Source organism: Oryzias melastigma, linkage group LG21 (genome assembly GCF_002922805.2).
Source record: "Oryzias melastigma strain HK-1 linkage group LG21, ASM292280v2, whole genome shotgun sequence".
In the NCBI taxonomy this organism is placed as follows: Eukaryota; Metazoa; Chordata; class Actinopteri; order Beloniformes; family Adrianichthyidae; genus Oryzias; species Oryzias melastigma.
Window position 1 is genome coordinate 2,954,298 of NC_050532.1, and position 13,411 is coordinate 2,967,708.

General features: G+C 37.5%; 1 protein-coding gene across 1 annotated transcript in view; it reads left to right on the plus strand.

Annotated features, from left to right (window-relative positions):
* Positions 1–13,411, plus strand: part of uxs1 (UDP-glucuronate decarboxylase 1) — a 56,056-nt gene that overhangs the window by 29,721 nt on the left and 12,924 nt on the right. The window contains exons 7-9 of the mRNA XM_024286813.2: positions 4,119–4,223; positions 5,428–5,487; positions 11,255–11,376. Of these exons, the coding sequence (XP_024142581.1) occupies positions 4,119–4,223; positions 5,428–5,487; positions 11,255–11,376 (287 nt within the window). The remainder of the gene's footprint in view (positions 1–4,118; positions 4,224–5,427; positions 5,488–11,254; positions 11,377–13,411) is intronic.

The following is a 13,411-nucleotide window of genomic DNA, read 5'->3' on the forward strand; positions in this document are numbered from 1 at the left end:
TAACCAAATCCCACAACCTAAATGTCTTAAAAAGACATTTTTCATGTTGATCTGAAGCCTCTGTTTCCAAAATCTCTTCTGAGGGGGCATGGCTTTTGAGCAGCCCCACCCCTGATCCCCCCGTCTGACTATTATAGCTCTATGTCCCGCTAGCGTAAATCTGCTACATAAAAAACATCCATCAATCTGGGTAATGTCCAGCCGTATGGTTCTGATCCGGATGTCAGCTGGGACGAGGAAGTGAAGATCTTCATGGCAGAACTTCCTCCAAAATCCTGATTCTTTCTCCTTCCAGTTCACCAAAGACTCTTTTAGCTAATTCTCCAATGTTTATTGACTGTGATCAATACATTCAATCATTGGTTTCTCAGAGTTCTTGATAAAATAATCAAAGCTAACATCAAAATGCTCTTTCATTGATTTACAATCCTTTCCAACTGCGGTCAAATGAGCCGCCGTTCACATTTCCGTGGTCACATCAAGAAGCTCCGTGGAGTCTGGTGGAGATTTTCCAGCGTTCTCAGTCCTGCTACCGTAAGTATTGGATGAAACTCACACCAAAAATCCAGTGATGCTGATTTGACCACAGAAATGTGAACGGCGGCTCATTTGACTGCAGTCAATGTGAAGATACCATCTTCTCTTCTCCAGAACCTGAACTAGACACTAGGAACAGATGAGGGTTTAGTGCATGTGCAGCAGAGCTGTTGATGGAAAGAAGATCATTCATTCAAACAGAGTCTGTCCAAGACAGTTTGATTGGCAGAGATTTAAAAGAAGAAATACTCAGAAATGTAAAAACAAAATTATTTCTTATTACATTTGTTCTCTTTCATAAGACAAATGCCACACATAGATGTTAAAAACTCAAAGAACAGGATTTTCATCAGAGGCGGACTTTAAAACAAACTTTTGCTTCATCATTTGGACAAAAACAAGCTTTGTTTCACATAACATAAATTCAACACTTTTCCTCCGCTGCAGCAGAGAGAAGATGGTGCAGGTTCAGTAGTCAATAACATGACAGCACGTCACACTAACGGAAAAGTCCACTTCTTGTGAAAAATGATTTAAATGGTAAAAATAAGAAGATTAAAGTACTACTTTTGATTCAATGTGTTTTTCTTTTGCATTTGTTTTTGAGTTAATGCCCTCTGAGGTGTCCAAGCAGAGGACAGTTGATAAATGACTCCTTAAAGGGCATTATTCTTAGCGTAAGCCAAGTTTTGCTCAAATGATCAAACCTCCTCTAGAGTTTGCAATCACAAGATACAATACCTCTGTGAAATCAGGGAGTTTAGGGAAAAGTCATGGATTCTTGCCACAAAGCCGTTAAGCGCTCTTGTCATTCTTGGTTCGTCGTCCGTAGCCACTCATACCAGGTGGGTGGCGTTTATTACTGCAGGTATTTAACAATTTAAAAAGCCCCACCGATGCCCTTCCCCCGTGTTTGATCTGTTATTGGTATCGACTCGATCATTTCTTCCCGCGGGTCACAGAGTTTACTTACCAGCAGAGCAGCACTGTTTGTCTAATATCATCTCTGTCTATGGACTCATCACAGGCTGGAGGCCAGCACTGAATGGATGTCTTTAATTTCTTGACCTGTGATGTCTTCTGGCATTTTTATCTTTGCAGATCTTTGTAGACTTCCATTCTTGTCTTTTAAAGTCTGTGAATAGATCAGAATTTATCTAAATAAAATATTCTATTTTAAAATATGACTCATTTGTGAATGGCTTCCCAAACCTGACTATTTCATGAGCAGCCACAAAACTAGCTACATTTGCAGACGTCAGTTCTCAAACTTTTGTCTCATTTCTGTCTGGATACTTTTGAGCAAAGCCTGCTCTGGAAATTTCTTGTAACATTTATCTTTTTAGTGTTTGCTAGTTTCTCATCTCAATTAAATCATATTAAAAGCAGTCTTGTTGTCAGTGAAAGCAAATGTCCCTGCCCACGTTGTATCAAATGTTCTGTTTTCTTTTCTTAGAATCTCCATAGTTAGATTAGATGAAGTTAAGAATGAATGAAATTGTGTACAGGCAGCCGTCACACATTGGTGTGACAAGGAAAAAGATTTAAAAAAAAACAACATATAACATCATCACAGCTTTCAAATTAGAACATACATTTTAACACTAGCTAAAAAGTAAAATAGATTTCAATTAATTTATTTTTTTTACCAAGGCCACCAGGAGCTACAGCAGACCACTGTTGACTTTTTGACCATTGTTTCAATATGTGGGCAAAGTTATAGGATTTGGGTTGTTCTCATATTGCATGCTGGGGATCCATGGATGTCACACCAGCTGCACTTCATCTTTCTGTACCGCTTCAAATCCAAGCTGAGAGAGATGCTCAGATAGCCCTGACATTCTCAGCTCCACGCGCTCGCTCTATAGCCCTGCATCGCCTCTATACTTAAATCCACAATTCTAGAACCCTCAATTTTCCCACTAAAACTTCTTAGGTGAAGGGCTTGACTGTACACAGGTTATTCTCTGACTAGCTCTTTGTATCACAACATAAATATGAGTGGTGAAAATTGTGATTTTGGTGTTGATAATGGAAGACATATATATACATATAGAAATTCCGTGTAAAATGACATTTCTGAGTATTTCTTTCGCGATTGGAGTGATTTCGTGATCGGAAGAGATGACAAATTATTTTTAAGAAAGATTGTAAGTGGGAAATTAAAACGGCTTCTTTCGGGGTATGAGGGCTGTAAGCTAGTGGGTGAGTGTGTTATGGACAGTGGGGGGGTTGTTCTTCTCTGAGTAGGAGTGATTCCTGGTGGGTCGTCTGTGCTCCTGTTCTTGGTCGTGGACCTCGTCCCCAGTCCTATCTGAATGAACTCTATTCAAATACGTAGATGTAGAGTTAGATAAGCTAATTCCTCTTTAACAGTCCTGGTAAATCGCCTGTCCGTCCTGGGATAGGACCTCTCCCTCATGTGGACATCCCTAAGGTTTCTTCTTTTTTTTCCTGAATCAGGTTGTTTTTAGGAGTTTTTCCTTACCGAGAGGGAGGGTCTGAGGGCAGGGATGACTAGTTTAATTTAGTTTTTTAGCAACTAGCTATTGTTTATATTTTATGATCGACTTTCTATATCTGTAAATTTACCGGCATGAAGCCCAAGAGGCAATTGTTTTTGTGATATTGGGTTATGTAAAGAAAGTGAATTGAATTGAATTGAACAGTCCCGCCCACAACTCAGACATGAATTTCTTATGAACTCCTGCCGCTCTGCAGACACTATGTCCTAGAAAATGACAGATATATTGATTTGGGGCAAAACCTCTGGGAACGCTTTGACAATAGATCAAAGAACAATCAGAGTGAGACTAAAGAATGAAAACGCACCTCAATGGTTGTTTATCCTGCATAAAACTGTATTTTACATAGAAGTCTGACTGTTTGTGACAGTTGAGTGGTTCCTTTTATATATATATTTTTTAAATCTACCCACTTATTTTGCTTTAATGTACTTGCCTGTAGATTTTATGTTTTAACCAGTGAAGCTATTTGTTATCACTAATGCAGCGGGCTGCCACATTTACAGTTGATCTGATCATGGTCACAGGGTTCATCAGTCATGAATGCATCCACAGCACAAGCTGCAGTTTCAGACATTCATGAATAACTCATGAAACATTTCACTTTACTATTTCATCATTAGCCCATTTCTATTTTTTTTTTTATTTCAGTCGAGAACAAAGGTGCAGATGAATCAGGTGTGGTGGCAGCTTATGAACCTGATCCTGCTCAACGGGTGTTTGCAGCACCATCATAGACGTAGTACTGCAGACTTTTGTCCAAAAGACAGCTCCTGAGGTCATTTTATGCTCAAATATCTTTTTTTCTGTGAAAATTGGCAAAAATTCCTCAAAAGTTTATTCTAAAACGTCCTTTTGGTGTTCATTGCAAACATTTTACATTATCTAATTTTTATTATAATTATTTTTAAACTCCAAGGCTTCCATTTACTGTAAAAAATTGTATTTTAACAGATTTCTTTTCCTCTGAACTTAAATAGTTTGTTTTGTTTTTTTTTGCATCCTAAAACAATTTGCTTCACAACAAAATGATTGTCTTGTTTGTTTTTCTCATAGTTGACCAGATTTATCATCTGGCATCTCCAGCCTCTCCTCCAAATTACATGTACAATCCCATCAAAACACTGAAGACCAACACAATTGGGACTCTTAACATGCTCGGTAAGTAACTTTGTGTAATCAACTTACTTTTCTTGAGCTTGTTAATGAACATCATGTTATCCTTTTTAATTAAAACATAAAGAAAAAATGTAACAGAATTGCATTACAGTGTTGTCTGTGGTGTGGTGAAATCCACAAAGGAGGACTTTTCACACTTTTCTCTCTTGTTTAAACTCTTCCAGTTCAAACCATTATTAAAAAATGAATCCTGGATTATAGAATGATAACAAAGACCTGATTGAAAAATTTCACTGTCAAAAATGAGAGAAACAGCGAGACTGTGAAAGATGAACTGCGATATAGAGAGGGAGCCTGTAAGCCTTTTATGTTTATTTATTTAAACCATGAACTGCTCCTAAACCTGCAGTAGGACAAATGTTGCTCACAACATTGCTCCATTTCAACTTTGTTCTAGAAGATTTATGTTTGATGAAATTCTAAACTTAAAAAAAGAAAAAAAAACGTTTTTTTTTCAGGAACCCAGTTTCATCTTTGCTAAATACATAGGAGCACACCTTCTTTTTTATCTAGAAGAAAACTTGATGACTAAACCTTTTTGAAGAAGCTGAACTTTTATTTTAATTTAGCAGAAGTCAGTGATGCAGGTTTTACATAATCAGATGTTTGGATAAAGTTGAAAGTGTAACTGTCTGCTTCTAATGCCATGCCCTTCTTGTAGTTTTGGTGCAGTCTAACATCGACTGATAGCTGAATATTAAAGTACACAGAAATCCTTTAAATTGATCAATATAATCACCACCTGCTGAAAGCCAATGTTTGTAGCAGAAGCATCAAATCGTGTCGCTGAGATGAAGCAAATGGAGACTGAGCCTTCTTTGATGTGTTTTTATCCACACAGAGCTAACAAATAGAAAAGCAAAAACAAACATTTTACATATTTCTATGCATACATAAAAATAACAATGCTAAAGTTTAGTAAAATATGCATCTCAATAGAGGAAATATTTTTCACATCAGATAATCTACAGACTCGGTCAGTGGAAAAATAAGAAAATAAGCCACAACATAGAGTCAAAATTCAGGTCTTGGATGCATTTTCACTTAGAAGTATGACAGCATGTAGTGGTCTAGAACCCAGAAAGTCTCATTGTGTACAGGTGTAGGATTCCAGAAGAAGGCACCATTGCTGACTGTAGTTTCATCTCCTTCATGGAGGAGTCTCACTCTGCTTTTTTTCTTTCAGGCCTAGCTAAACGTGTCGGAGCAAGACTGCTGCTGGCTTCCACCTCAGAGGTCTATGGAGGTAAGGTAGCTTCAACGTGAAGGAGAATTCAGTATTTAGGACAAGTGTGCAGTCCTTGAGTCAAGTATGCTTCATGCTTATTAGCACTAAAGTTGGGTCAATGGAGATGTTGCCAGCGACACCTAAGTAACACACGCTCTTTGACGTACTAAGACTGCTCGAATTTTAACTTGTTTATGTTGGTCTTGTGCTGACATGCAACATCTCACATGGAAAGTGTTCCATATCTGCACAAAGCTGCTTGTCTTCACTTCTCAATTCACTAGGGCTGGGTTGAAAAATCTATTAATCGATTTGAATCGATTTAAGCTTAATAGATCAATAATCGATTCACAAAAGATACAAATCAATTTAGCACATAAAGCTAAAGTCCGCTAACTTGATGCAAACGTTGAAAAGAATGTCCCATGGGACGGCTAATGCTGAAGTTCAGTCAACCTAAAAAATACATTCCTGACTAAATGAACATCTGTCTTTACTTAAAGGCATTCATTTTTTAAACTCATTTGAGGAAATATTTTTAAAGTAACTATTTGTGGTCTGAAAAAAAACATTTTTTCCTTATACAGTTGTCTTCTTCTGGAATAAGGTGTACTTCTATAGTGCCATCGCCACCTAATGGCCAAACTGAAACCCCTCCAGGAGAAGAAGAACAATGTTAACAATGTTAATGATCAGAACATTTTTGTTAGATCTGGTTAGTTCAGGCCTTCAGACCTTTTTTTTGTTTGTTTGTTTTTTGTGACGTCAGAGGTTTTCCAATCAATGTTTATTTATTTATGGCATGAACACCTGAACACTTTCTCAAAAGCATCTTTATCACTTTGTTTGCACTCCTTTTTCTCCATTTTTCTGAGCTGTGTAAAAGAAAATCTTCCATCTTCTGTATCTTGCATTACCTCTTTTTCTATAAAAGGCAAAACTGATCCTTCCACATGATTTTTTTTTTTTTTTATGTACGATAAACTTCATCTGATTAGTCAGCTATGCAATCTGCACACAGTTCCCAGTAACCAGCAGGAGGGGGCGGAGTTACAGTCCACATTAGCGAATCACAAAGAAACAGGAGGCAGAGAGATGAGAGAACAACTACAGAGATGACAGGCAGGCAAAGGTGAGGAAAGAAGCCTGACGTGGCTGACAGCAGGGAGAGTCTGCACCGCAGCAACATCCGTCCCCTTTAAAGGAAGACTTTCTGGACCAGGAGAGATTATAAAAGGGAAGAAACCGGATCAGAACCTCAAAGCTCAGACATCTATTTTTATTTTCCCTCAAAACCTTCAGAATTAAAGGTGCTTTATCTGTTTACTTGTTTTTTCTTTCCTTTTATTTATAAAAACTAAAGTTAAATAATGAAAATATTAATGTGAAAAGGATAAAAATAATTACTGTATTTTTTGGACTAAAAGTTTCTCCAGAGTATAAGCTGCAGCCGCACATCAAATTTGATGCTCAATGCTTATCAAAAAATGTGTTCATAAACTCGACATTTCAGATGTGTGTGGGAGGAGCTACCATTAAAAGTTTTTAGCCTCATAGCTACATGAAAACATTGATCATTTACAAAAGGAGACACAGATGATGTTTAGAGATCAGGTTTATTTATTTCTATGAGCTCTACAAAAGCATCGGTAATCATGACTGCATGTTTGGGTTCATGAGATTATTCAGAGCCTATCAGCACTTCTTCTTTTTTTCTGTATCCTAGGTTGATGTCTCGCTGTCCGCCATTAGTCCTAGGAAGGAAAAAATAAAAACAATCATTATAATTATAACATATTATTATATGATAATAATAAGAGTTTAATGAGTGACTTTCAAGAGACTGTTTTTTTTTCGATAAATTGAATTTTTTTTTCTGAAAAATTTAAGTAAAAATTTTCTTCTAGTTACTAGCTAGTGCACATCAAATAAAAACAGATAGAAAATGTTCAAAAAATTGTAGCCAAAAAAAATCTTTTTTTTTTCAAATAATTGAGTTTTTTTTTTTTTTTTAAATAAAGTAAAACATTTTTCTGGTTACTAACTGGTTCACACCTGATAAAAATAGAGAAAAATGTTCTAAAAATTAAAGAGAATATATTTTTTTAATAGGTATTTTTTTTCCTGAAAAATTGAAGTTAAAATAATTTAGTTTATCGGGTTAGTAGCTGGTATATACCATATAGTACCTGAAAAAATATTTGTTCTAAAAATTGAACATTTCTTTTTTTTTTTTTTAAATTGAAGCAAAAACGTTTTTTTTTTTCACACAATGGAAGTAAAAAATTCTATAATTTTTTTTTTTAACTGAAGTAAAAAATATTTTCTGGTTACTAACTGGTACACAGATAAAAACTGAAAAAAATGTGTTCTAATAATTGGAACAAATTTTTTTTTCTAGAAAAATTGAATACATTTATTTTCTAAAAATTGTTGTAAAAAATGTTTTTTTTCTGGTTACTAACCGGTGTGCACCCATTACTATGGTCATTACTATACCAGAATCTTTTTAACTTCAATTTTTAGATTTTTTTTATTTTGTTTTTTACTTTTTTTTTACTTCAATGTCCCTCTAGGGGCTTCATATGTTACAGCTCATAATGGAAATATAAATATGTTAACATTAATACATTACAATAGGTGTATATAAATCATAATAATCAAAATTCCCATAACAAGAGCATGCTGTGATTAAAGCTAAAAGTAGATAAAAAAACAGTGTTTGACTTTTCACCAACCTTTTTATAATCATAAAAAAGGTTCAACAAAGGAATCCCTTTAAACCACTGCCCCTACAGTATTTAAAATGTGCACTTTTTAAAATAACTGCCTACAGAGGTTTTCAGTAGTGTCATAATATCATATCATCATTTACTTGATGCTTGGAGCGCTGTCACGCATTAATCCCAGCTGCAGAGCCTGATGTTGGATCTTTATTATCCCCGTAAAGCCTGGTGTTACTGTGAGGATGTGGGAACGGCTCGTCACCTGTTCCCACAGGAGATGCTGCTGTCTGTTCTGTCATTCCTCCGCTGCTGTCACTTCCTCTTATCATCACGGAGCAACATTAATGTGTGGCGTGCCACGCGAGAAGGTTATACTGAGTCCCTCAGTCAATTTGTGAGACTTGACAAGCTCGTCAACGGCAACAACATAATTATTGGAGCTCGCTGCTTTGCCTCTTTTGTGAGTGTCGCCTCCTCTCAGATAGAGGCCAGCGGAGTCGACTCCTTTTTCCTCTCAGCTGCTGCCTCCAGGATTATCCATAATGAGTCATCTGCTTCCATTTAACCCTTTCCTTTCCGCTGCTGTCTCTTCTGCAGCCGTCTTCATCTCTAGTTCGACCACACCAATAAAGCCAGTGATTGGTTTTCTAGTATTCTATCATTCCTTACTATTACAGCCACCATTACTCCTCTGAACATGTTCTTACCATTTTAGACTATCTTTATGTCCAAAAATAGTGCTGTCATACGATACATTTTTGTGCGATTAATTAATTATGAATTATAATCAATTCATCAAATTTATCGCAATTTTTTTAACCTAATGATTGCTGTTAACCCAAGCTGAAGTCACTGAGCTAGTCAAAAAGCTTCTCTGTGGTCCTGGGTTGGACGAGGTTCACCCCGAATACCTCAAGTCTCTAGATGCTGTGGGAGTGTCTTGGTTGACACGTCTCTGCGGTGCGACCCGTACCACTGGACTGGCAGACTGGGGTGGTGGTTCCCCTTTTCAAGAAGGGGGACCGGAGGTTGTGTTCCAACTACCGGGGAATCACACTCCTCACCCTCCCCGGGAAAGTCTATGTCAGAGTTCTGGAGAGGAAAGTTCAGCTGATAGTCAAACCTCAGATCCAAGAACAACAGTGCGGTGGGTTCTGCCCTTGTCCCGGAACAGTGGACCAGCTCTACACCCTCTCCAGGGTGCTGGAGGGTTCATGGGAGTTCGCTAATCCAGTCCATAAGAGTTTTGTGGATTTGGAGAAGACGTTTGACTTCATCTCTCGTGGTGTCCTGTGGAGGGTGCTCTGGGAGTATGGGGTCCGGGGAGCCTTACTGAGTGCTGTCCGGTCTCTGTATGACCGGAGCAGGAGCTTGGTTCTCATAGCCAGCAGTAAGTCAGACCTTTTCTCGATGCATGTTGGACTCCGGCAGGGTTGCCCTCTATCATCGGTTCTGTTCATTGTCTTTATGGACAGAATTTCCAGGTGCAGTCAGGGGCTGGAGGGGGTCTGGTTTAGAGACCACAGGATTTCATCTCTGCTCTTTGCAGATGATGTTGTTCTGTTGGCTCCATTGAACCGGGACCTCCAGCATGCATGTTAGCGGTTCGCAGCAATACATATTAAGCAATACAGTTAATAAAGTGACAGCCCTATCCAAAACATCCATCTTATCTGAAGTTCTAGAGTTTTCCAACTTTTTGAACCATCCTCTGGTTTAACTTCCTCTTTTCTTGGTGTCACTGTCTCTAAAGTAAAACATCTCTGGCTTCACAACTTTCTCAAACACTTTTCCTGTTATTGTTGCAGCACATCACACCTGGTCCAGCCTGTTCTCACAAAGACACTTTCTACTGGTCTAGACTGCTCTAGATGTTTAGTGCTAACACGTTAGCTCACCTTAGCATATAACTTACACTCTCATGTTTTTAAGAATGGAAAAAGTGTACACTTGTTTGTTCATTTTCCAATCTTGTCATTGAGTTTTAAAAGCAACATTTTATTGACTTTTTTCTGTTTCAGGGAAAATTGTGATTTTTAATGTTCTTTTGGTGTTCTTCTGATCATGGAGGACATATGTAAAGTAAATTAAACCGCATCTTTGAGCATTTATTTGATCAAATCAAATGAATAGGAGCAGACAAAAAACTGCTGTTTTAAAAAGCTATTAGTTAATTTCTGGGACATCGTTTCTGCAGCGTGACAGTAGTTCATTAGAAATTTTCCCCTCAATTGTGGGCAGAGCAACCCCGCCCCCTTTCCCTTCCTCACTTTTTCAAATGTAATTTTTTCGTCTGCTTGAATGTACAAACTTTCCAAAATGCAATTTTAGCTTAACCCCATAACTCCTGAATTTATTCCCAGCTATGAAAAAAAAGATATTCACTTGTGTTTTTGCTTTTAAGTAAATGCTAAATTATGATAATTTCATAGCTAATGTGGGTTCTCGCATATTTGAGACAACAGGCATTAAGGGGTTAATTTTCCTTGCATATGTCCTCCATCATCAGAAAAATACCACAATAACCTCATTTTCATTGGAGTGGGTCTTTAAACGTTTAGAAAAAATGTCAGGGTTTAATGAATGCAGTATTTTAAATATTTAATTGAATCATATTGAAATGATGGAGTTAAATGTTAGTTATTGCGCTTGTTTTCACGATATTGTGGAGCTTTAGTTTATTTTTTCAACCCTGATGCGTAATATCTAAATGTCAACAAGATGGTTAATGCTCCAAACTGTAATGTATTCATGCTTGTGTTATTAAGGGGCATTATTTTTATATTTCCTATTTAAATGTCAAGGTCATCATGGACAGTGAGTCAGACTTACAGAACAACTGTCGGCCACATCTGGTCATTTTTCCCCCATCATCATTATGTCACACTTGGATGGCAAAGCGTTGATTGCTTCATCCTTTTTTCAGCAGCACTTTAATTATCCTTATTATAGCTGCTTTATTTTGAAAAGCTGTTTTAATGAGCGTTTTGAAAAAAACTGCAAAAAAATTGACAGTTTTTTTGTAGAAAAGCAGCTGAAAATTGTTGTTTTGATTTCAGATCCGGAGGTGCACCCCCAAAGTGAAGACTACTGGGGGCACGTGAACCCGATCGGCCCCCGCGCCTGCTATGACGAGGGAAAACGTGTCGCCGAGACGATGTGTTATGCCTACATGAAACAGGTATAATGGCTTTAACAGCCACAATGATTGTAATTGTGCACCTAATTGCTGTTCCTACATCGCTGGAGTGCCGCAGGTAAAAGGCTTAAAGGCATAAGAGTGCACGACATGTTCCACGTGTCTGATCTGTCCAAACTCTTTAGTCAGAACCAGGAAAATTCTTGTTTTTCCACAAACCACTGCATCAGTGTGAAGCCCGGCTGCATTTACAGCTGGAATTACAATCGACTTCAAACGTCAGCCCTTCTTATGTATTTTTAATAGCTTGATGCAAAACAAAAACATGTTTTTCTAACATTCAAGCCGCTGGAGATGAGGTCAGTTTTGATGGATTTTTATTGGCTGTAATGAAAAATTAATAATGTCTTCCAAAAAAGCCGATACAAACAATGCAAACAGATAAAAAGATGTTTACCTTACATATCTTCATATTCTATCAGATCTTTATTATCAACTAGTTGTTTATTAAAATGAGTTAACATTGGTGTAAATAGATTTAAAAAAAAGGCTTTAAAGCTCCTTATAACTTCAGTTATACAAGTTATTTCTGATAATGACTTGATTGGCAGCAGCCTTTAGAGGTCAGATAGGATCTATTCTTCCCGTCTGTCCTTCAGGCAGGTGATATTTATTTATCTTCCTCGTCTCCTGCTCCTCCTCAGCTGCTCATTATTTTTCTCCCACACACTGGGAGGATTCTCAGAAATTGGCGTCTTTCAAAAATCCAGCTGTCACTCTGTCACGCAGACGGACAAGAATATCACCCCTTACATCTGCGGCCCAGTCATATAATCAAAGTCCATTAACATTTACAAGGTGATAAATGCTAGGTGCACAGGAAACTATGCAGCCCGCTTTTTTGTCAAGTCTTTTTATAGTGATAAATAGAGTTGTTTCTTTGATTAATATTGTTCAATATGGAGTATAAAGAAGCCATCTAAGAATGAATTATTTCAAAACTTATTTTTGATATTGAAACACATTGTTGTTTATTTGAGGTTAATCATTCAAGAACACTAATTCATCTTACATTGAGTTCCTTGAACGCTAAACGTCAGTATTGGACGCGCGTGGTGTTATTTTACACACTGGATTGTGTGGCACGCCTTCAACGAATGGTCCATTTTTACCTTATGTCATATATAAAAGGCACCGATCTGAGGTTCATTCAGTGAGACAAAAGAGTCAGAGATAAGTCTATTGGTCAGTAGCTGTGTTTCCACTGACTATGAAATTGCACAAATTGGATTTGCAATAATAAATTCACTTAAAGGAAACACGATGGATTTGAAATAACTTGATCATTGATCGAAAAAAAAAAAAAAAACTTGTTTTTCCAGAGTCCACAAACGATGTTTTTTTAGGTGAAATTGATATATTTTGCAAAACTGCTTTTTTTTTTTTTATTATACGAGTCATATGACTAACACGCCGCCACAAGAGGTCCCTCAGCATCACAGAGCTCATCAAAATTTGAGTGTGTCATGTTGAACTGTTGGATTCTCTGTAAATCACCAACCACAATTTCCTGGAGTCCCTTCATCCTAGCCGCTCCTATGTAGCTTTCCGCTCCATGACCTGAAAAAGACGCCGACGTCTCCTTTGATAGATGATGATGAGCGCTCGTGCAGAAATGTGAACATATCTGCTGTAAATCAAAGTGCTGTTCACATCTGTCCTCGTGTTTTTGAATTACTTATCGTGTGAGTTGGTTTGTGTTTCTTTGCTTAATTAGGATTTAATGGAAACAGTGAAATTGCAAATTTGTGTCCAAAAACATCCTTAATTGGTTACTGGGCAAACTACGGCCCTAGGGCTGAATATAATGGGCCACCACCCTGGAACATAATAAATTGGTAATCCATATTAATGTTTTATTTTTCCTGTTATTCTGGTGTCTCTCCTGAGATGGAGCATCACAAATAAACTGACTTGTGTTTCGGTGGTTTTCTGGCAAACCATCCGGCGCCTCAGGAGGGGAAAGCAGTTTTCTGCAGGCACCGTTTTCGGTGCAGGTGGGGATCTGCTGACCTCA